Here is a 22,006-nt window from a genome sequence, read left to right on the forward strand (position 1 = left end):
GGAGAGGGCTGGAGTTCCCCGACCGGCCACTACTCCATCACGTGACTCCTCCGGGCAAAAGTTGAGAGGAAATATGAGGGGGGGGACACCTTTACTTAGAGAGTGGTGGGTGTGTGGAACGAGCTTCCAGATTAAGTGGCGGAGGCAGACTCGATATTAGCATTTAAGGAGAAGTTGGATATGTATATGGACGGGAAAGGAATGGAGGGTTAAGGGTTGAGTGTAGGTCAATGGGGTTAGGTGGGAGAAAGTGTTCGGCATGGATTAGAAGGGCCAAGTTGGCCTGTTTCTATGCTGTAATGTTTATATTATTATATGACACAAAAGTTATTGTGTTGAAATAATCTGCAACAATAGGAAAATATATTAATGTTTCAGACAAGGTATAATGGATGTCAAGTTTATTGTCATCTAATTGTACAAGTACAACCCAACGAAACAGCATTTTCCGGTCCTCGGTGCAAAAACATGTAGACACACAATCAGACATAACACACATAGACACATAATATGCATGCAGGACAAGTATTATCTCTATAAAAGTAAATAAATAAATATTGGTTTATATCTATGAGTGTCAGATGTTCAGTGTGAGCAGTTCCTTTGGTCAGTCAGCATTCTCATTGCCTGTGGGAAGAGGCTGTTCCTCAGCTTAATGGTGCTGGCCCTTGTACTCCTGTATCTCTTCTATGACGGGAATAGCTGAAAGATGCTATATGCAGGATGGAGGTGGTCTTCATTGATTTTGCGCACTCTCTTCAGACAAAGATCCTGGTAGATCATGTTGATGGGGGGGGGGGGGGGGTGGAGGGAGACGCCAGTGATCCTCTCTGCCACTCTTACGGTCCTGTGGTCAATTTTTCTGCTGCAACCAAACCACACTGTAATGCAGCTGGCCAGGACGCTATTGATAGAGCTCCTATAGAAGGATGGCATAATGGTGACTGGTAGCCTTGTCCGCTTCAGTCTTCTCAGGAAGTGCAATCACTGTTGTACCTTCCTGACAAGTGAGGAGATGTTGAATGTCCACAATAGGTCACTAGTTAAGTGAACTCCAAAGAACTTGGTGTTCTCCACTCTCTCTACTACATAGCTATTGATGTGCATTGGAGGGTGGTCGTTTCTGTTCTCCCTGAAGCCCATGATCATCTCCTTCATCTTCTCCACGTTGAGACTTAGATTGTTATTCTCGCACCATTTCACATTGTGGATGCTAGGTGGAAGGACACGACCTCCAGCGTTGTGATTTCAGGATTGCTACCCGTGCCTCTTTTGTGTTATCTGCAAACTTGTTTGGAACTGGATCTGGTGATGCAGTAGCGTGAGCAGGAGTTGGCTGAGCACATAGCTCTGAGGTGTGTCACTGCTCAGCATCATGGTGCTCGACATTCTGCTACGGACCTGGACAGATTGTGATTTTTTTCAGTTAGGAAGTCCAGGATCCAGTTACAGAGAGGGGTGTTGAGTCCTAGCAAGGATAGTTTTTCCACCAGCCTCTGGGGAACTGATGTATTAAATAGATGGATTATGGAGAAGGGACTTGTACTGCAGAACCAATGTTTACTGCTCAGTGTAGGAGCTGATTATATTCTGGCTTGAGCACAGTTTTCTAGTAATTAAAAATAATATTTCCATCCCCATCCCCAAGTGAAATTCTCCAGAGAAACATGAAACAAGGCAGCCCTGAAATCCAAGTTCTCCAACAAAGCAGTTTACAATGTACTAATAGAATACTAACACAAAGCATTTCCAGTGGAGGTGTTTTACTTGATACATTTATTTTATGCAATAATTGCAGTTCAGAAATGCATCATCTTTTAGCTTCATATTATTTGGATCAATTAGTACAAACAAATTATGAGCATGACTTAACAAAACACGTTAGCCTTTCAACCTGATTTTGAACCCCATGTGAACTGGGTTTGACCTGTTCCTGTCAGTTATGTTTATCACCCAATAAAAACATTCCAGTAGCACAGGCAATAAACCAAGAAATAACAGAGGCATGCAAGGATGGAACCGCAGTTACTGTGGGGGGTTTAACATGCATATAGATTGGGTGAATCAGGTTGGTCAAGGCAACCATATAACCATTTACAGCACGGAAACAGGCCATGTCGGCCCTTCAAGTCCGTACTGGTTCACTTGAACAACTCCACTAACTCCTCCGCAAACTCCTGAGGAAGTAGAGGCTTTCTTCATGATGCCATTGGTGTATTGGTTCCAGGAAACATCTTCCGAGATAGTGACTCCCAAGAACCTACATTTGCTCATCCTCTATTGATGACAATAAAACAATCAACTCATTAAGGAAAAGTTCTGATAGGTTCACAACCTTGAGGAAAATTTCATAGAATATGCTGGATTTCTTGAAAAGCATGATACTGAACCTACAAGGAAACATGCCACCTTGGATTTGGACCTGCGCAATGAGACAGGAAAATTAGCAATCTTGTAATTAGGGATCCTTTAGGAAAGAATGATCACAGTATGACTGAGGGTACAGTAGTTTAGTCTAAAACAAGTGTGCGTTTGCCTAAGAATGAGGGAGGAGTTGTCCAGGGTAGATTGGGAGCACAGGCCATATGGAGGGACGGTTGAGTAACTGGAGGACTTTCAAATAGATTTTTCACGGAGCTCAACAAAAGTATATTGCAGTTGAAAGCAATAAATGTAACGATTGGGGCAGCCAGCCTTGTGTAACTAAGGAAGGCATCAAATTAAAAGTTAACAAGAGAAGTGGAAAACCAGAAGATTGGGAAACCTTTAAGAAGCAACAAAGAACCATGAAGCAAGCAGTAAATAGAGGGAAGGTAGACTATGAGAATAGATTAGAACAAAATATAAAAACGGACAGTAAAAGTCTTTATATAAAGTGCAAAAGGGTGACTAACGTGAAGGTTAGTCCCTTGGTAGATCAGAAGGGAGAATTGATATTGGATAATGAGGAAATGGCTGAGGCTTTGAATTGCCGATTTTGTGTCTTGGTGGAGGACATATCGAACATGCCAAAGGTGAATGTTATGGATAAGATTGGAGATGAGGACCTGGATGTAATAACTATCACTAAAGAGGTTGTACTCAGAAAACTTGAGGGTCTAAAGATATATAAATCCCCTTGTCCTGATGGAATGCATTCCAGGGTACTGAAATAAATGGCAGAAGTTAGAGTCGAAGCTTTGGTGATAATTTACCAAAATTCTCTGGACACTGGGCAGATCCTAGTGGAAGATGGTGAATATAATGCCACTATTTAAAAAAGGATGGAGCTTAACATCTATAGTTGGGAAAATCTTTGAAGCTGTCATCAAAGGAAAAATAGCAAGGCATCTGGAGCGAAATGGATCCATCAGGCAAACACATCATGGATTTAGCAAAGGCAGGTCCTGGTTGACAAATTTACTAGAGTTCTTTGAGGATATAATGAGCATAGTAGATAGAGGGGAGCAGGTGGACATTGTTCACCTGGATTTTCAGAAGTCGTTTGATAAGGTGTCGCATAAAAGATTTGTACATAGGGATGCATGGAATTGGGGGTGATATATTAGCATGGATAGAGAATTGGTTAAAGAATAGAAAGCAAAGATTTGGGGTGCAGGGGTGTTTCCTGCTTGGCAATCAGGTCAGTGGGGTGCTGTAGTGGTCAGTGCTGGGCCTGCAACTGTTTACAGTATACAAAAACGATCTGGATGAGAGGACAAAGTTAAGTTTGCTGATGACATTAAATTGAGTGGAAAATCAAATTGTGCAGAGGATACAGAGAATCTTGAGAGAGATGTAGCTAGGTTAAATGAGTGGATAAGGGTCTGGCAAATGGAGTACAATGTTGACAAATGTGAGGATAGCCACTTTGGAAAGAAGAAAGGAAGATCAGAATATTATTTAAATAGCAAGCAATTGCAGCATGCTGATGTGCAGAAGGACTTGGGTTGCTTGTGCATGAATTGCAAAAAGTTGGTTTGCAGATGCAAGCAGGCTATCAAGAAGGCAATTGGAATGTTGGCCTTCATTGCTAGAGGGATTGATTTTAAGAGCAGGGAGGTTATGCTGCAATTGTACAAAGTACTGGTGAGACTGCATCTGGAGTACTGAGGAAGGATATACTGGCTTTGGAAGCGGTGCAGAGGAGGTTCACCAGGTTGATTCCAGAGATGCAGGGGTTGGTCTATAAGGAGAGATTGAGTTATCTGGGACTGTACTCACTGGAATTTAGAAGAACGAGAGGGGATCTTAAAGAAACATATAACATTATGAAAGATTGAAGTAGTTAAGTTGTTTTCATCAGTAGGGGAGACCAGAACTAGGGGATGTAGGTTCAAGATTCAGGGCAGCAAATTTAGGATAGAGCTGAGGAGGAACTGCCTTTCCCAGAGGGTAGTGAATCTGTGGAATTTGCTGCCCTTTGAAGTGACCGCTAAATATATTTAAGACAAGATTGGATAGATTTCTACATAGTAAGGGAACTAAGGGATATGGGTAAAAGTCAGGTAGGTGGAAATGAGCCTATCAACAGATTAGCCATGATCACATTGAATGGCAGAGCAGGGTTGACAAGGCGGATGACCTACTTCTGCTCCTATTTCTTATGCTCTTATGTGCCCATGCCACAAAACATTATATTGAGGTGTACATTATTATCTCTTTTACAGAGGACAGAGTTTGGCTACTTGCATAAATTAGAAAAATGTCCCACTGTTGAAACAGAGAATCATCAAAGTTAACTGCATAAAGGAAGACATTTAGCCTGTGCAGTTCATGATAGGGTAAAAGCTGGTAGGTTACAGCTTTGGATCTTTGTTTGGGCCCTTTCTAAAGATCATGAGGGTTTTGGTTTTCTCTGCATATCAATTAGTGAGTTCCAGACGTCCACGATTTCTGGCTTGGAAAAGGTTTCCTCTTTTCAAAATCAAGTTTATTTATCATCTGAATGAACAAATACAACCTCATGAAACAGCGTTCTTCAGTCCACGGTGCAAAAACAGTGGAAACACACATACTGACATAACACACATACAGACAAACTAATACATATCAACAGATACACAGAACCTATATACATGTCCTATATACATACCCTATATATTAAAAATAAATATTATTAATAAATAGAGCCATGGGAAGTTGTCTTAGCAGTGCAGCAGTCATTCAGCAGTCATACTGCACGTGTTCCTCAGCCTAGTGGATCTCGCTACAGTTCTTATGTACATCTTTCCTGATGGGTGTAGCTGAAAGATGCTGTATGCAGAGTGGTAGGGGTCCTCATAGATTTTGTGAGCTTCAAACAACAATCTCAGTAAATCACATGGGGGATGGGGGGTGGAGAGACCTCAGTGTTCCTCTCTGCCACTTTTATGATCATGTGGATTCATATCCTATCCAATGCTTTACAGCAACTGTACCACACTGTGATGCAGCCCACCAGGACACTCTTGATAGAGCTCCTGTAGAAAGGGGACAAAATGGTGGACCAAAACCTTGCCTGCTTCAGCCTTATCAGGAAATGCAGTCGCCATTGAACCTTTCTGACAAGTGAGATGTTATGTGCCCAGGATAGGTCACTTCTTAACTGGACTCCGAGGAACTTGGTTCTCTCCACCACCGAGCTTTTAAAGTGCAATGGAGGAGTTTGTCTCTGGTCCTCTTGAAGTCCACAATGATCTCCTTTGTCTTGTCCATGTTGAGGCTGAGGTTGTTATTCTCGCATCTTTTCACAAGATTTTCCTTTTCTTGGTATTGCAACTCATTGTTGCAGATGAGACCAACTACTGTCATATCATCTGCAAATTTGATGACTCTGTTGGAGCTGGATCTGTCGATGCAGTCGTGGGTCAGCAATGTGAAAGTAGTGGGCAAACCACACAGCCCTGATGTGTGTTAGTGCTCAGTATGATGGTGCTCAATGTTACATTTGGAAGTCCAGAATCCAGATACAGAAAAAGGTATTGAATTCCAGCAAGGACAGCTTCTCCACCAGCCTATGGGGGTGATTGTATTAAATGCCGAGCTGAAGTCAATGAACAGCATTGAAGTGTATGAGGTATCGTTTTCCAGATGGGTCAGGACGGAGTGGAGGGACAAGGCTATAGCATCAATATTGGAATGGTTCCATCTGTAGGTGGATTGAAATGGGTCTAGCGTTTCTTGGAGGTGCGCTTTGATACGTTCCATCACTAGACGCTTGAAGCATTTCATAATGGAGGAGGTCAGGGCCACTGGGTTGTAGTCATTGAGGCCTGTTACTGTCGCCCTTGTTGGTGCCAGGATGACAGGAACTGCCTTAAAATCTGCTGGGATGATGAATTGCTGCAATGATATGTTGAAGATCTCTGTGAGAACTTCCATCAATTGGTCAACATAATTCTTTAGTACCCTACCAGGTATGTTGTCTGGTCCCCGGTGCCTTTTGGGTTCATCCTGGATAGGATTCTCCTCACCTCGATTGCAGCTAAACAAGGGGCCTATTCTTCAGGGACAAATGGAGCTTTCTTTGGCATCAGCCTGTTCTTATTGTTGAACCATGAATAGAAGATATTCAACCATGAATAGAAGATATTCAGTCTGCAGGATGTTGTTGACTTGCAAAGTTTTCTTGTGATCTCTTATTGTTTTGATACCTCATGTCACCGGTGTCTAGTCCTTTTACCATTTATCTGCAAGAGAAAATAGGCCTTTTCCTGTTTCTTTTGGCCTCTGCAGTTTTTACTCTTCAGTTAAACCTCTCCTTGGCTTGCCAAAGAAAACAAAATCCAACTGTATTCTGGCGACATGCTTTGTGAATCCTTTGCTCCCCCTACTGTTATCACATCTTTTCTACAACTTGGTGATCAGACCATGCAAAGAAATCAAATTGTGGCTTAACTAATGTTAGATGCATTTCCCCACAAAACATCTTGATAATAAAGACGTCTTCTAATTGCTTTCTTTCTTTGGCTTGGCTTCGCGCATGAAGATTTATGGAGGGGTAAAGTCCACGTCAGCTGCAGGCTTGTTTGTGGCTGACAAGTCCGATGCGGGACAGGCAGACACGGTTGCAGTGGTTGCAAGGGAAAATTGGTTGGTTGGGGTTGGGTGTTGGATTTTACCTCCTTTGTCTTTTGACAGTGAGGTGGGCTCTGCGCTCTTCTTCATAGGAAGTTGCTGCCTGGCGAACTGTGAGGCGCCAAGATGCACGGTTTGAGGCGATATCAGCCCACTGGCGGTGGTCAATGTGGCAGGCACCAAGAGCTTTCTTTAAGCAGTCCTTGTACCTCTTCTTTGGTGCACCTCTGTCTCGGTGGCCAGTGAAGAGCTCGCCATATAACACGATCTTGGGAAGGCGATGGTCCTCCATTCTGGAGACGTGACCTACCCAGCGCAGTTGGATCTTCAGCAGCGTGGATTCGATGCTTTTGGCCTCTGCCATTTCGAGTACTTCGATGTTGGAGATGAGGTCACTCCAATGAATGTTGAGGATGGAGCGGAGACAACGCTGATGGAAGTGTTCTAGGAGCCGTAGGTGATGCCGGTAAAGAACCCATGATTCAGAGCCGAACAGGAGTGTGGGTATGACAACGGCTTTGTATACGCCAATCTTTGTGAGGTTTTAAGTTGGTTGTTTTTCCAGACTCTTTTGTGTCTCTAATTGCTTTATTGGCCACCTAATCTACTTATTCCATAAAACTTGAGGTTACAGGTTAAAATACATAATTAGAGTCAACTACACCTATTTTTTACATCCATCTGGTTAGTACAAACCCACTAACTCCCAGAACTATCTTGACTACACTTCTTTACACTCAGTCTCCTGCAAGGATTCTATTCCCTTCTCGCAATTTCTCTATCTCTGCTGCACCTGTTCCCAAGATGAAGTCTTCCAGTCTAGATTATTTCTTTCACAAACATGGCTTCCCCTTCACCACCATCAACTAGGGTGGCCAGACATCCAGATTTAGGCTGGACAGTCTGGCTTTTGGGGACTGTCCTCCCTTGAGCTGGATGTTAATTTGTCCTCCATTTGGGGGTGTAGGCCATACACCCCAAATGGAGGACAAATTAAGGGATAGAATCCTCAAAAAGGGAATGGAGTCAAGGCTCACAGTACTTATCTGACAATTTATGGCATCCTTGGGTCAGAAGGCCGTGCGCAGCCATGTTTCTTCTTGCACGCATGTGCCGGCCAGCATTCGCACATGCCCAATGGATTTGGGTACCTGGGCTGACCAGCACATGTGCGGTGGGCCTGCATGCAGTCGGGGAGGGGGAGGGCGGAATTCAGGTTAAACATTTAGCACAGGAGCCAGGGTGCAGCCACGTACTTGTGGCACAAAGATCTTCGGCTGCACCTGCCCATGATTGTTTCAGTTGACAATGATGGAGTGCTTGTGGAATGTGATCTTTGAAGGAGGGCAAGTAATTCAGTTTTTCATCAATTTTTAAAAAAAATTCTAAAAAGTGTTTCACTTTAAGCATTTCAAAACTTTTGAAATGTTTAAAGAGAAATGCTTATTAGAAAAACAACTTTTATTAGCATTTGCAGATCATGTGAATTATGTTAATAGGAGAGTTAAAAATGTAACCAAGGCCACATGTTTGATACTACTGTTTTTTAGAAGCATATAATTCAGACAATGGTAGTAAAATCATTTCAAGGTATGTGTTGTGTATATAAAGGTCTCTCAAATCTTAAAACACACATGTCAAACTCTGGTCCGCGGGCCAAATTTGGCCCGCGATATAATTATATTTGGCCCGCAAGATCATTTCAACAATGTATTAGAGGTGGCCCGCTGGCCGCCGCGCCAGTATAGCGCATGCACAGTAATACAACAAATCCCAGAATGCATTGGCATCAGCCCGCTAATCGTCCCCACCTCCTCTGCTTACGTTGCAGGGTTTCACCGTGGACTCTGGTTTTGGGGCCTGGCCGGTGTCAGGGGAAGCCAAGGCCGCTTCCCAGCACCCGGAACCGGAGGCCTCGGGCTTGACCTCGCCAGTACCGTTGCCAACTCCTCCTCCCTGCCGCAGGCTGACCTGCGACTCACGGTGACGGGGCCGCTGATCCGTCGAGATGCCGCCCTGCAGCGAGAGCCGATGCCCCCGCACTGTCGTGTCCCCCCGCCCGCCCCCCCACTGCAGCGCGGCCTGGCCGGTGTCAGGGGAAGCCAAGGCCACTTCCCAGCGCCCGGAACCAGAGGCCTCGGGCCTGACCTCGCCAGGACCGTTGCCCACTCCCCCTCCATGCTGCAGGCCGACCCGCGACCCGTGACGGGCCTGCTGATCCGCCGAGATGCCGCCCTGCAGCGAGAGCCGGTGCCCCCGCACTATCGTTGTCCAACCCGATTGCCCACAAACCCCGCCCTCCCGCACACAGGCCTGAGTAAGTATTATGAACTTTAATCTCAGGATAAAACAATCTTCCAATAGTTTCATGTCACAGTGATAAATATATTCTTGGTTAAAAATGGTCCTTCACCTGGATACAAGCTCATTAGGCATAAAACTTGAAAAATGTGTAAATCAAAGGATATCTGTACCAATGGAAAAAGGGCATGGCAAATAACCCTGCTAGAGTTCATGCCCACAATCAGTCACCCATTTGATTGTTTCAGGAATCATGTTATTCTCCCACATTCTCAATAGCCCTCAGATTTTACTATTCGACAGCACACTAGCAACATTTGACAAATCCTTTATAGAGAAATATTATTTATTGAATATTTTATTTCTCATTTGTCAATGCTTCTGGAAAGAGTTTATCCAAAACTATTATTAAACATTTATTTTAATAAGAAAAAGTTTAACATTACATATGTTGAAAGAAGAGAAAACATGCAGATGTTGTTGAAAATTTCCAATAAATATTTAGTTCGGCCCTCGACTTAGTCCAAGTTTTTAATTTTTGCCCTCCGTGAATTTGAGTTCGACACCCCTGTCTTAAAACATACTCGAATGGAAAATAACATGGGGCAATGGAGGTATCAATGGAAGACTGTAATATACAGAATGATAATTCATTGAATAGGAAAAAGGGCTGGAGCAGAAAATCGCTGATCAGGGCCAGCACCAAGTGGGGGCATTTGTGGGCATTGCCCCCCAAAATGAGTTATTGTGCCCTAACCCCCTACCCACAACACTCACGTCAGCATGCAATATAAGCATGTGCATTTGTGTGTTCCATTAGAGCACACATGTCAAACTCTGGCCCGTGGGCCAAATTTGGCCCGTGATATAATTATATTTGGCCCGCAAGATCATTTCAAAAATGTATTAGAGGTGGCCCGCCCTGCAGCGAGAGGCGATGCTGTTTTTTGGTAATGTCACCCCCACCATCCTCCCCCTTCATTGCACATCCTTCCCCATTGTAACACGAGAAGTCTGTCAATGTCATCAGCTGGCAAACCGGTTGGAAGGCTTCCCGCACAACCAGTCATTTCTCCCACCTGTCAAGCGGTGCGGCGGATGGGCGAGAGCCTGTGATTTCCTGTCGGCGCGACGGGCATGGCAGGCTGCGCATGGCCCCCGGGCAGCGCGAGCCCCGCGTGACTGGCACCGGACGGCCCTTCCACAGCGCGAGTGCACTTCCCCCGGTCGCCACGGCCTTCAGCGTTTGCACCCGCGTGGACCCCAGGGACGGCTGGTTCGGCCCTGCACGCGAAGAGAGAGATGGTGGCTGTCTGCAAAGGCTGATCGGCAGCGCGCTGGGCCTGAGTGGGTGGGTAAGCAGGGGTGGGCAGAGGGTGTAGGTGAGGAGTAATAGGCAGGGGAAGTTATGGTGGTGCGAGGAGCAGTTAGAGGGAGGGATGAGTAGAAGGAGGGGTGGATAGGGAAGAGGTAAAAGGGGAGGGGCAGGGCGAGTAGGGGAGGGGTGATTAGAGGGTGAGAGACGGGTAGAGGAAGGAACAGGTTGAGGGGAGAGGCAGTAGAGGGGCGTGTATAGGATGGGGTGGGTAGAGGCAGAGCGAGTGGAGTGAGGGGTGAGTAGAGGTTGGGTAAAGGACTGGTCAGGTAGACGGATGGTGGGTCAAGGCCTAGAGCCTGAGGAGTGAGCAGGAAATGCTGAGTCCTGATGCAGGCCAAAATGGACACAGCCTGTGAATGCTGACTACATCTCCACAGGGATCAAATAGGTTTCCCTCAGGTCAAGCAAAGGGTGAACTTGAGCTACCTACTCCTGACCTGTAACATTATCCTCCTAAAGTTATATCCTAAAGTTTAACATTACATATGTTGAAAGAAGAGAAAACATGCAGATGTTGTTGAAAAATTTAAATAAATATTTAGTTCGACCCTCGACTTAGTCCAAGTTTTTAATTTTGGCCCTCCGTGAATTTGAGTTTGACACCCCTGCATTAGAGGGAGGGGAAAGTGTGACAGAAGTTCATGGCAGGTAAGGCACTCGCACCCTCCCCCCACCCTCCCACTTCACCACTGAGACCCTGCATGTCCTCCTTTTTGGTAATTTGGAAATGGCCACCTTACCATCAATACAGACTTTACCCGCATCTCCTCCATTTCCTGCTCATCTGCACTGGCCCCCTCTGCCCCCAGGCATAACAAGCACAGGATTCCTCTTGTCCTCACCTACCATCTCATTAGCCTTTGCATACAACACATTAACCTATCCCACTAGACACATCTTCCCCATCTTTCCCTTTCCTCTCTTCTCTACCTTCCGAAGGGACTGCTCCCTCTATGACTGCATCATCCACTCATCCCTCCCCACCAATTGCCCCCCCCCACCCACCGGCACCTTCACCTATGGCCACATGAAGTGCCACACTTGCACCCACATCTTCACCCTCACAACTATTCAGGGCCCCAAACAATCCTTTCAAATGAAGCAACACATTACTTGTGTATTGGTGCGAGTGATCTACTGCATCTGATGCTCTCTTTGTGGCCTTCTCTACATTGGCGAGACTGGGCACACACTGGGAGGTCGCTTTGCTGAGCACCTTCACTCTGTCCACATCAGTGACAGGGATCTCCCAGTGGCCAACCATTTCAATTCCACGCCCACTCCCATGCTCACATGGTCTTGTACTATCCCACCAAGAAATTGGAGGAACACACTTGATTTTCTGTCTGGGCTCTCTCCAACCAAGTTGCATTAACATCAACTTCTAAGGTTTCTGCTAGCCTACTCTCAGTTCTCTATCCCCTCCCCCTTCTTTCCTCCAGCTCTCCTCTCCTTGCCTCTCCATTCACAGAGAGCTATCCCTCCTCTCCCTGCTTGTTGGGTGCCCTCCCTCCCTTATCCACTTACCTCCTGTCTTTGGGACCATGCCTCTTCCCCTGCCCCTCCCTCTATCATTTTGTTTCGGCACCTCCTGACATTTTTTCAAACCTTGATGAAAGGCTCAAGCCTTAAACGTTGATTATGTATCTTTATCTCTGCTATATAAAGTACAGTTTGACCAGCTGAGTTTCTCCAGCATTGTATTTTTACTTGTACTCCTGCCTGTGAGTTACGTGGTTCTCTGATCAAACCACACTTCAGAGACTTAACAAGTATGTAAGCTGACGCTCCCATTGCACTACTAAGGTGATATGCTACCGTTGGATAATACTGCCTTTCAATTGAGATGCGAGGACTGACCCCTTGTGGGTGTGATATAATTTACCCCCAAATCTTCTGGTTGATATTATACCTTAAATACCCCTTGAGAGGCACTGAATATCTTTCTTTTTGACTCTTACTTATTACTGAATAGTTTTTTCTGTATTTTCCCAGTCAGTTTGCTTACATTTTTTTTGTATACATATCCTTTTTAAAAATTTTTTATTTTTCACACTATGAACCATACTGACCAAAATACACACAGACATTTCCCTCTTGAATATACAGTGTCATTTTCTCCCCTTTTCCCCCCTCCCTTCCCTCCCTCCTTCACTCCCCCCTCCCCACCCACTCAACGTTCGAGAGGCATTGAAGATCTGATGACAGAAGGAGCTTGCTGATTGGAGTCTGGCTGCTTTCTACATTACATCAGTGACGCTCTTCATTCTTGACATCTAACCATTATTGTAGCTGAGCAAAGGAGTGCATATCTGGTGCCAGAAAATCATACTTGGCAGCTGTGTTTTTTCCCGCCTAGTAAATCAGTAATTAGTAATCCTACTATTAATTCTCCAAGCGCCTCCTATGTCTTTTCAGGTCAGGAGCATTACTAAATGGCAGCTGCAACAATCACAGCTGGAAGTGCAGAGTCCAGATCCCTGGACTCTTAACTGTAAAGAAATGAGGTAGATTTTGTTCCCTTTATATTTTTCATGAGTTATAACTACATTAAAAATCACCTTGGCAATTAATATCATCGGGTTGGAGCCAAGCCCAATGGATTTTTTAAATTGTTGGGGTTTATCAGCTGAGGCAGTAATAAACTACAGACTTTCTGAGGTCTGTTTACCAACCCCCGCCCCTCCCCAAAAAACCTTTGGAGACAGTAGTATTTCATCCATGGAATGAAAAGGCATTGTGCTAATGGTGTCTTGCTCTTCACCAGTTAAATGCAAATACTAGAGTAATAATACAGAAAATGCTGGGAAAACAGCAGGTCAGGCAGCATGTGGAAAGAGAAACAGTTAAGGATCCTTCAACAGAACAGAGAATGGCTGGAATATGGTGCAACAGGATGCCCTTTAAGTGGCTACATTATTTCACCATATTGTAGACATTTTTGTTACACTCTCCCACACCTACTCTTTTTCTTTGATTTGATGGAGGATCTTTAATCGGAAGCATTAAATATTACTTTTTTGACAGATGCTGCTGAGTTTTATCCAGCATTTTTGGTTAAAGGATCTAATTTCCAGCATTTTGTTTTTTTTAATTTTAATTTTTGTTACAAGAGTACTGTTTGAAAACTCAAGACAGAAGGAAGACATTCAGTCAACTGTTCTCCCACATCTCTGCAAATATTCTCCCTTTGAGTACTTGTTTAATTCTCTTTTGTAAATTCTATTGTAATTTTCACTCTCTGTGAATCCATTTCAGATCACGGTGACTCACTGAATGCAAATATATCTTAATTATCACCTCTTACTCTTTAACTGATTGATTGAATCAGCTTTGTTTGGTTATTGACCCTTATACCAATGGCCATTTATCTATCATAATGCCTTCTCCCATTCTATCTGGCTGTGCATTCCAGAATATAGGCATTAACAAACAAATATCTTCTGTTTTAGATTGTCTTCGAAGCAATCCGTGGTCTTTCAATAAACAGTGACATTGCAATCGACGACATTTTCTTTCAAAATGGACCATGTCAAGGTACCTCTTTAAATTAAAGCTGTAACTGTGCTCGGGAATGCAATTAATTGACAGATGGATTAGGTTTAAGTTTTCCTGCCAAATAGAAGTAAAGAAAGCACCGTTATGCAAAGAATAAGCAGGAAAATCTGCAGATGCTGTGATTGTAATGCAAAGCACAAAAATGCTGGAGAAACTCAGCAGCTCACACATCATTATAAGCCTTCAGGCCTGAAATGTTGGTTACCCTTTACCTCCTATAGATGCTATGTGACTTACTGAGTTTCTCCAGCGCTTTTGTGTATCTCAGTATGTGAAGAGCAAAAATTTTCAGTTACGGGACAGATCAAGGGGGAAAGTGATATGAGTGTTTATTGTCATTTTCTTTCTTTGGCTTGGCTTCGCGGACGAAGATTTATGGAGGGGGTAAAAAGTCCACGTCAGCTGCAGACTCGTTTGTGGCTGACAAGTCCGATGCGGGACAGGCAGACACGATTGCAGCGGTTGCAGGGGAAAATTGGTTGGTTGGGGATGGGTGTTGGGTTTTTCCTCCTTTGCCTTTTGTCAGTGAGGTGGGCTCTGTGGTCTTATCCTGTTTCCCTTCTTTGGCTTGGCTTCGCGGACGAAGATTTATGGAGGGGGTAAAAAGTCCACGTCAGCTGCAGACTCGTTTGTGGCTGACAAGTCCGATGCGGGACAGGCAGACACGATTGCAGCGGTTGCAGGGGAAAATTGGTTGGTTGGGGATGGGTGTTGGGTTTTTCCTCCTTTGCCTTTTGTCAGTGAGGTGGGCTCTGTGGTCTTATCCTGTTTCCCTTCTTTGGCTTGGCTTCGCGGACGAAGATTTATGGAGGGGGTAAAAAGTCCACGTCAGCTGCAGGCTCGTTTGTGGCTGACAAGTCCGATGCGGGACAGGCAGACACGATTGCAGCAGTTGCAGGGGAAAATTGGTGGGTTGGGGATGGGTGTTGGGTTTTGTAGTATATAAATGCAAGGTACTGATACACTGAAATTCTTACTTGCTGCAGTCCACAGAAGAAAGTAACATGTACCAGCAACAATAATATACACTTTGATTATCTCTTTTTCTGTCCCATGGCATATTGGGGTAATAGTAAAAGGTAGGAAAAAGATGGGGAGGAGCCAAAATAGGATACTGGACTGAAGGTGAAGGGACAGGTAGAGGGAGAGAGCAATTAGTATGTTGGCCATCATTATAGTAGTAGAGAAGTTTTGCTGGTATGACATAGTGTTTCGGGGAGAAGATATCTGCATGCATTTTGGTCTCCATACTTAAGAAAAATATATTTGACCTGGAGCCACATAATGAGATTAGGAAAAAGTAAGTAGAAAAGTCAGCCTATGACTTTTAACATTTAAAAGAATGAGAGTTGATTTCATTATAGTGTGTAAAGTTCTCAGCAGGTTAGATGCTATGATGTTTCCTCTAGCTGGATAGCATAGAACTATAAAATGTAATCTTAGGGTGAGAGGTCAGCTATTTAGGATTGATATGGAGATGAGCTTCTTCTTTTAGAGGAATTTGAACTTTTGGAATTGTGTACCCCAGATATTCAAGGCTGAGATTGATGCATTATGAGGTATTGACTAAAACAGGGACCATGCAGGAAAGTGGAGTTGAGGCATAGGAGCAGCATTAACTATAGTAAACTGATCAGTGGGCCCAAGGGCCACTGTACCTACATAAATGTGATGACAGTTCTTCTATAGCTGTTTCATCTTGTATTTGTATGTGTGCATTCTTAAGATAACACATGGATGAAGGAAAAGATTCTTTAAAATTGATGTAAATAGCACCATGAAGCATGCCATGAGACTGCAAGTCTCCATTACAGATCCACCATACTGTGTGTCGGCCCCACTGCTGGCAGCCAAGTCCACAAAGGCATTCATGTCTTCATTCATTTTGGTGCTTGCGGGCTCTCTCGTGTCAACAGCTCAAGACAAAGTGTTTGCTGTGTACATTAGTTTACCTGGAGTGTACGCCACATTCAGGGTATAGCTTTGCAGCCTAATCATCATTCTTTGTACTCTTAGTGGACATTCATTTAATGGCTTTTGGAACAATCCAATTAGGGGCTTATGGTCAGTCTCTACACTGATTGCTTGTCCTGACACAAACTGATGAAATCTTTCACAGGCGTATGTGATGCTGAGCAGCTCCTTTTCAGTTTGAGCGTATTGTTCTCTGCATCTGTCATTGAGCATGATACATATACAATGGGTTGCCAGTCATCATATTTTAACAGAAGAACTGCACCGAGCTCACTATGTGATGCGTCTGATAATATCTTGATGCGTCTCGCTGGGTTGTAAAACCTCAGAACTGGTTCCTCTGTGAGCAGTTTCTTTAGTTCGCTCCATGACTTTTCATGATCATAATTCCACTCCCATTCAATGTTCTTTTCTGTTAGTCTTCTCAATGGAGCCATCTTTTCTGAGAGGTTGGATATGAATTAATCCATATAGTTGACCATTCCATTAAACCTCTGTACATCCTTTTTGTATTGTGGCCTTGCCATGTTCCCAATGATGGACACCTTTCTGGGATCTGGTCTGATGCCCTCACTGCCAATAATATCTCCTACAAATGTCACCCTGAGCAGGCATTTCTCTCTATTCAGCTTCAGGTTTGCTTTCCTTGTTGCTTCCAGCACTTTCCTGAGTCTCTCATCATGCTCCATTGTCGTGGCTCCTCATATCATGATGTCATCCATTGAGGTATCAACTCTGTCCAGGTGCTCATAGACCATATGAATAGTTTTGTGATACACTTTAGGAGCTGAGGCAATTTCGAATGGTCACCTTAGGAATCCGTATCTGCCAAATGGACTATTGAATGTGCACAGTCTTGAACTTGCTTCATCCAATTTTAACTGCCAAAATCCTGATGATCCATATAACTTGCTGAAATATGTTGCATTTTCAAACTGTGACATGGTTTCTTCACATGTCGGAAGCTTGAAGTATTCGCTCTTTATTGCTCTGTTTAGATCTTTGGCATCCAGGAAAATTCTAAGCTTTCCATTCTTTTTGTCCACAACAACGAGTGAACTCACCCACTGCGTTGGCTCATCTATCTTCTGAATCATGTTCAGGTTTTCCACCTGTCTAACTCTGCTTTTAGTTGCTTTTGAAGGGCAAATGGAACTTTTCTGCATGGATGTATTATCAGTGGCACATGTTTATCCACTCTGATCGTGTGTTCTCCAGGAAGGCAGCCTAGATCCTGAAATAGGTCACTGTACTTTTTCATGAGTTCATCATAGACTATCTCTGTTTTGCTTTCCACAACAAGAACTCTTTTTATCAGGTTCAGTTTCTCATAGGCTGTTAAACCTAGTATGGCCTGTACATCCTTTGGTAGTATGATGAATGCTAGCATGTGCTCTTTGTCCTTTTGTTTCACTTTGACCATGCATTCTCCTTGCACTGGTATATCAGTACCTGAATATCCTGTCAACTTCACTTTTGTTCCACTTTTGGTCTGAGTCTATTCTTCTTAGAATCAGTCTCTGATATTACATTAATTTGTGCTCTAGTATCCAATTTAACTGAAATGTATATGTCATTCACTTTTTATCTCAACATCCAGTCTCTGTTTTCTTTCTTGTTTTCAGTCACAACATCTACATAGAATTCTTCTATCTCCCTTTCATCTACTGCATGAACCTTGATTTGTTGCACTTGGTTCCTACAGCAATGGGTATAATGGATGCTTTTGTTACACATATAGCATGTTTCACCATATGCTGGACACATTTTTGGTAGGTGTTCTGCAACGCATCGATGATATGGCTTTCGATTGTTCCTTTCATTTTTGTTCGCTACCACGCCTCTCTTTCCACTTTGGTGTACTTTCTGTTAAACGGTTTATGTCTGTTCTCACTCACTGCATCCACGTCGCAGCTAGTTTCACTGAACAGTTCTTTTGCCTGGGTTTTTACAGTTTCTGCAGCCCTACAGATTCCTATGGCTTTTTCAGGTCTAGAATTTCCTTTCTTAGCAGAATTTCCCTTAGACTATTATCTGGAATACCACACACAAGCCTGTCTTTTATCAGTGAGTCAATAAGTCCACCAAATTTACACGTTTTGCTTCTGTTTCTCAATTCAGTCACATGCTGATCAATACCTTCTTCTGTTTTCTGTACATGTGAAAAATCTGTGCCTCTCAACCATCACGTTACGTTTAGGTATGCAGTATGCCTCAAACTGTTCCATTATTTTTTCAGTTTCATTTTGTCTCCTTCAGCAGCAAATGTGAAGTTATTAAACACCTCCAGGGCTTCATCACCCATGACATGTAAGAAAACTGATGCTTTCGCTTTATCACTTTTCTCGTCAGCTCCGAATGCCACTAAATACAATCCAAAATGCTGTTGAAATCTATTCCAATTTTCAGCCACATTACCTGTCAGCTGAAGTTTTGCTGGTAGATGTAATCCTTCCATTTTTCCACTGTGTTAGCTTCTCTTCACTGATTAGTTGCTGAGTTTAGGTTTTACCTTTTAAAGTATTTCCTTCTAATTTCCTTCATCCAAATTCTGACACCATGTTTTGTCTTGTATTTGTATGTGTAAGTTCTTAAGACAACACATGGATGAAGGAAAAGGTTCTTAACTTTAAAGTTGTTATGAACAGCACATGAGGCATGCCATAAGGCTGAAGCCTCCATTATGGATCCAGCATATTGTGTGTCAGCCCCCCCCACCACCCCCTGCTGCTAGCCAAGACTAATCAAACAGTAAGGCATTGCTAGTTGCTTTGCAACCATAATCACTATCATTACAACAGCTATTGTGGAATACCAGCTGTTAGAAGATGCTTTGGAAATGCAGTGTTAAAGATCTGTAAATCTTACTTTCTGAATTTTGCTGCTAATTAACAATCTGGAGCTAGTGGCCACATTTTATTCCCTAAAATGAGACAGATAAGGTGGGCAGTTGCGGTGGGGGGGGGGGGGGGGGGTTGGTTGTTGGGGGGTAGTGCAAATGAAAATGAAGTTACTATAACTGGAATTAGTGTGCTCAGACCTCAGGCCTGCAATACCTCCGTGCAAATGGACACCAAAATCTTTTCTTAACTGTCTTGGCATTGTTTCTTCCAAGTGTCCTTGTTGAAAATTAATGACAGCAACACAGGAACAGGAAGCAATGCACGATTTGACTGTATCATGGCTAATCTTTAGGTGCTTTTAAACTGCAGCACCTAGGAAGCCCTCCTGGGTCCTAGGTGCAATTAGTTGGGCAAAGGTGCGTCTAGCACCTTTCAAGCTGAGAGGGGATGGCCCCAGTAAATTGCCAACTCAGCGATTTAAGAGGGATCCCACCATCATCTCCCTTCCATCATCAATCGAGCTTCCCCCCCAACCCATGGCAGTGACCCCTCTGCCCCCATGGCAGCTACCTCCTGCGGCAGGCAACCCCTCTGCCCCCGCGGCAGTTGCCCCTCTCCTCTCTCTCCCCCATGGCAGCAACCCCCTCCTCTCTCCCTCACAGCAGCGACCCCTCTGCCCCGCCCCCACGACATTGACTTCTCCCCCCCATGGCACCAACCTCTCACCCCACCCCACTTCTCCACCTCGGGCCCTGGCAGTGACCCCTCTCTCTCTCCCCGATCACTGCAGACACTTCAGCAGTGGTTTCCCTGTGACGCCAGGCATTTTGCTGCTCAAGTTGCCAGTCAACACGTCATGGGTAAGTTTAACTGGGTTCCCTGACTAACCCCAAGGTAGGGCAGGGACACAGTTGACTTTGGACGATGCTGACCGGGTCAGACCCTTTCAAGATACCTTGTGAGTGGGGCGCTAACTGGGCAAATTGCCCGGTTAACCCCACTTTACAAGGCAGTTTGAAAGCACCTTGTGATGCAACCCTATTTACCCCTTTTATTCTATGGCCAAGGCCTTGTAACCATTGTCAATTTAAATGCTGATTTTTTTTTCAATTTGAGTCCCCCAGCCTCTCCTGTACCATTTGTGTTAGAATGTACTTCCTGACATAATCTCTGAAAACCAGGCTTTAGTTTAAGGTTTTGTGTACTACCCAAGACTGAGCCTGCCAAGTTTTCTCTCTCCACCCAACTTGAATGATATTTAGATTCATGTAGGGACTAAGAAGAAATAAAATCACTGCAGAGGTTAATGTAACAAGAGTATGGCTGGTGCTGTACAGTATGGAGAAAATGACCAATTTGGATTGAGGACATGGGATTGCTTCACTTTTGGCAGGAGTCTTTGTTTCATATATGAATTTGCTGGTTGTTTGGCAGTAATATCCTCTTAAAGAATGGAAACTCCTAATGCTTGTTTGGAACGTACCCAATGGGAGTTCTCTGAGCGGTCACTGTAAATTCAGTACAAGTCTCTTTCTGGAAGTGCTACTGATAAATAAACAGAGTTCCTTAGCAGCTGTCACCACCATTGCTCATCCCAAAATGCATTATGCAGTCAATGAAGTTTAGATGTTGTTACAATGTAGAAAACTAATCTGCCAATTTTGTAAACAGCACTGCAAAAGTGACCATTTAACTTGACTTGATGATGTTTAAAGAACATTCCTCTTCAGGATGGTGCCTTGAACCTTTTGCTCCCATCTGAGAGATGTCTGTGCACATGATATCTGACCACAGAGCTGCATGATGTGCACTGTCATGTCAAACTTATTTCAATACTCTGATCCTCCCTTCAAACTCATCACTTCCCTGATCTCTTACAATTGCTTTATGTATCTCACTTTTATGCAGAATGGAAGATGATTTCTGACTCAGGTGAGAGAAGTGCCCACTGAGCTACTACCAATATCTTCCTGATATATACTCTTTCAAAACGCAGATTAGGCCTGGCTAACTCCAGTGCTCAGTGACAAGAACTATGCAGTGCACATAGGAACTGCTTCTTTTAATAATTATTACACCGCTAGGCATGTCAGAAATTCATGTTGGTGATGTCCAATTAAACTGTGCAGCGTCACACAGTTCAACAGCATATCACCTTCAAAGCAGCAGAAAATATTAAGTTACTTCATGGGTGTATAATTTTCCACACAGGGAAATGGTAGGATAGGAGCTAGAAGTTTGGTCCAAGAGTTAAGTGTTTTAGAAGCAAGAGAGGCTAAGGTGGGAAATTCCAGAGGTTGTGTCTGGGCCATCAATTGAAAAGCATCTGACCCCAGGGATGTGCAAGGGTCCAGAATTGGAGGAGCACAGATCTCCAAAGGATTCTGAGTAAGGAGAAAGGAGAGGTGCAAGGCCAGTGAGGATGAGACTTGTAAAATCAAATTTAAGATTTTCTGTCAAACATGTCTATTTTTTTCACCAAGCACATGAGTTTAGATAATAAGAAGCAGGGAATCTTGTAGACAGTTGAATAGAGGTTTATCCCTCCATCATTCAGTAGGCCCTTTCAAACTGCCATGTAAAATGGGGTTAACCGGGCAATTTGCATGGTTAGTGACACATGGTGATTTGAAAGGGTCCAACTGGGTCAACTCAGCCAAAACCCAACTGGGTCCACGACCTACCTCAGAGGAGTCAGGGAACCCAGTAAAACTTACCTGGGTATCCTGCTCTGGCAGTTTGAAAAGGGAAATGGTCAACCCAGTTACTCTGGTGATGTCAGTGCTTACATGCGTGCGTACAGGGAAACCCCTGGCTGAAGTGCAGCTGCCGCGATTGGGGGAGAGCTGGGGCTATGATTGGGGGCAGAGAGGCTGCTGCCGCGATCGGGGGAAGAGAGATCACTACTGCAATC

At 44.0% G+C, this 22,006-nt stretch overlaps 2 protein-coding genes across 9 annotated transcripts in view; one reads left to right on the forward strand and one right to left on the reverse strand.

Annotated features, from left to right (window-relative positions):
• mamdc2a (MAM domain containing 2a) overlaps nt 1–22,006 on the forward strand; it is a 163,195-nt gene that overhangs the window by 138,305 nt on the left and 2,884 nt on the right. For all 4 annotated transcript variants that reach the window (XM_069922560.1, XM_069922552.1, XM_069922534.1 and 1 more), the window contains one exon: nt 14,170–14,254. In XM_069922560.1, coding sequence (XP_069778661.1) covers nt 14,170–14,254 — 85 coding nt within the window. The remainder of the gene's footprint in view (nt 1–14,169; nt 14,255–22,006) is intronic.
• The window catches only part of LOC138755869 (uncharacterized), a 134,682-nt gene that overhangs the window by 89,924 nt on the left and 22,752 nt on the right, over nt 1–22,006 (reverse strand). The window lies entirely within an intron of this gene.

The sequence above is a fragment of the Narcine bancroftii genome, chromosome 1, assembly GCF_036971445.1.
Source record: "Narcine bancroftii isolate sNarBan1 chromosome 1, sNarBan1.hap1, whole genome shotgun sequence".
Classification (NCBI taxonomy): domain Eukaryota; kingdom Metazoa; phylum Chordata; class Chondrichthyes; order Torpediniformes; family Narcinidae; genus Narcine; species Narcine bancroftii.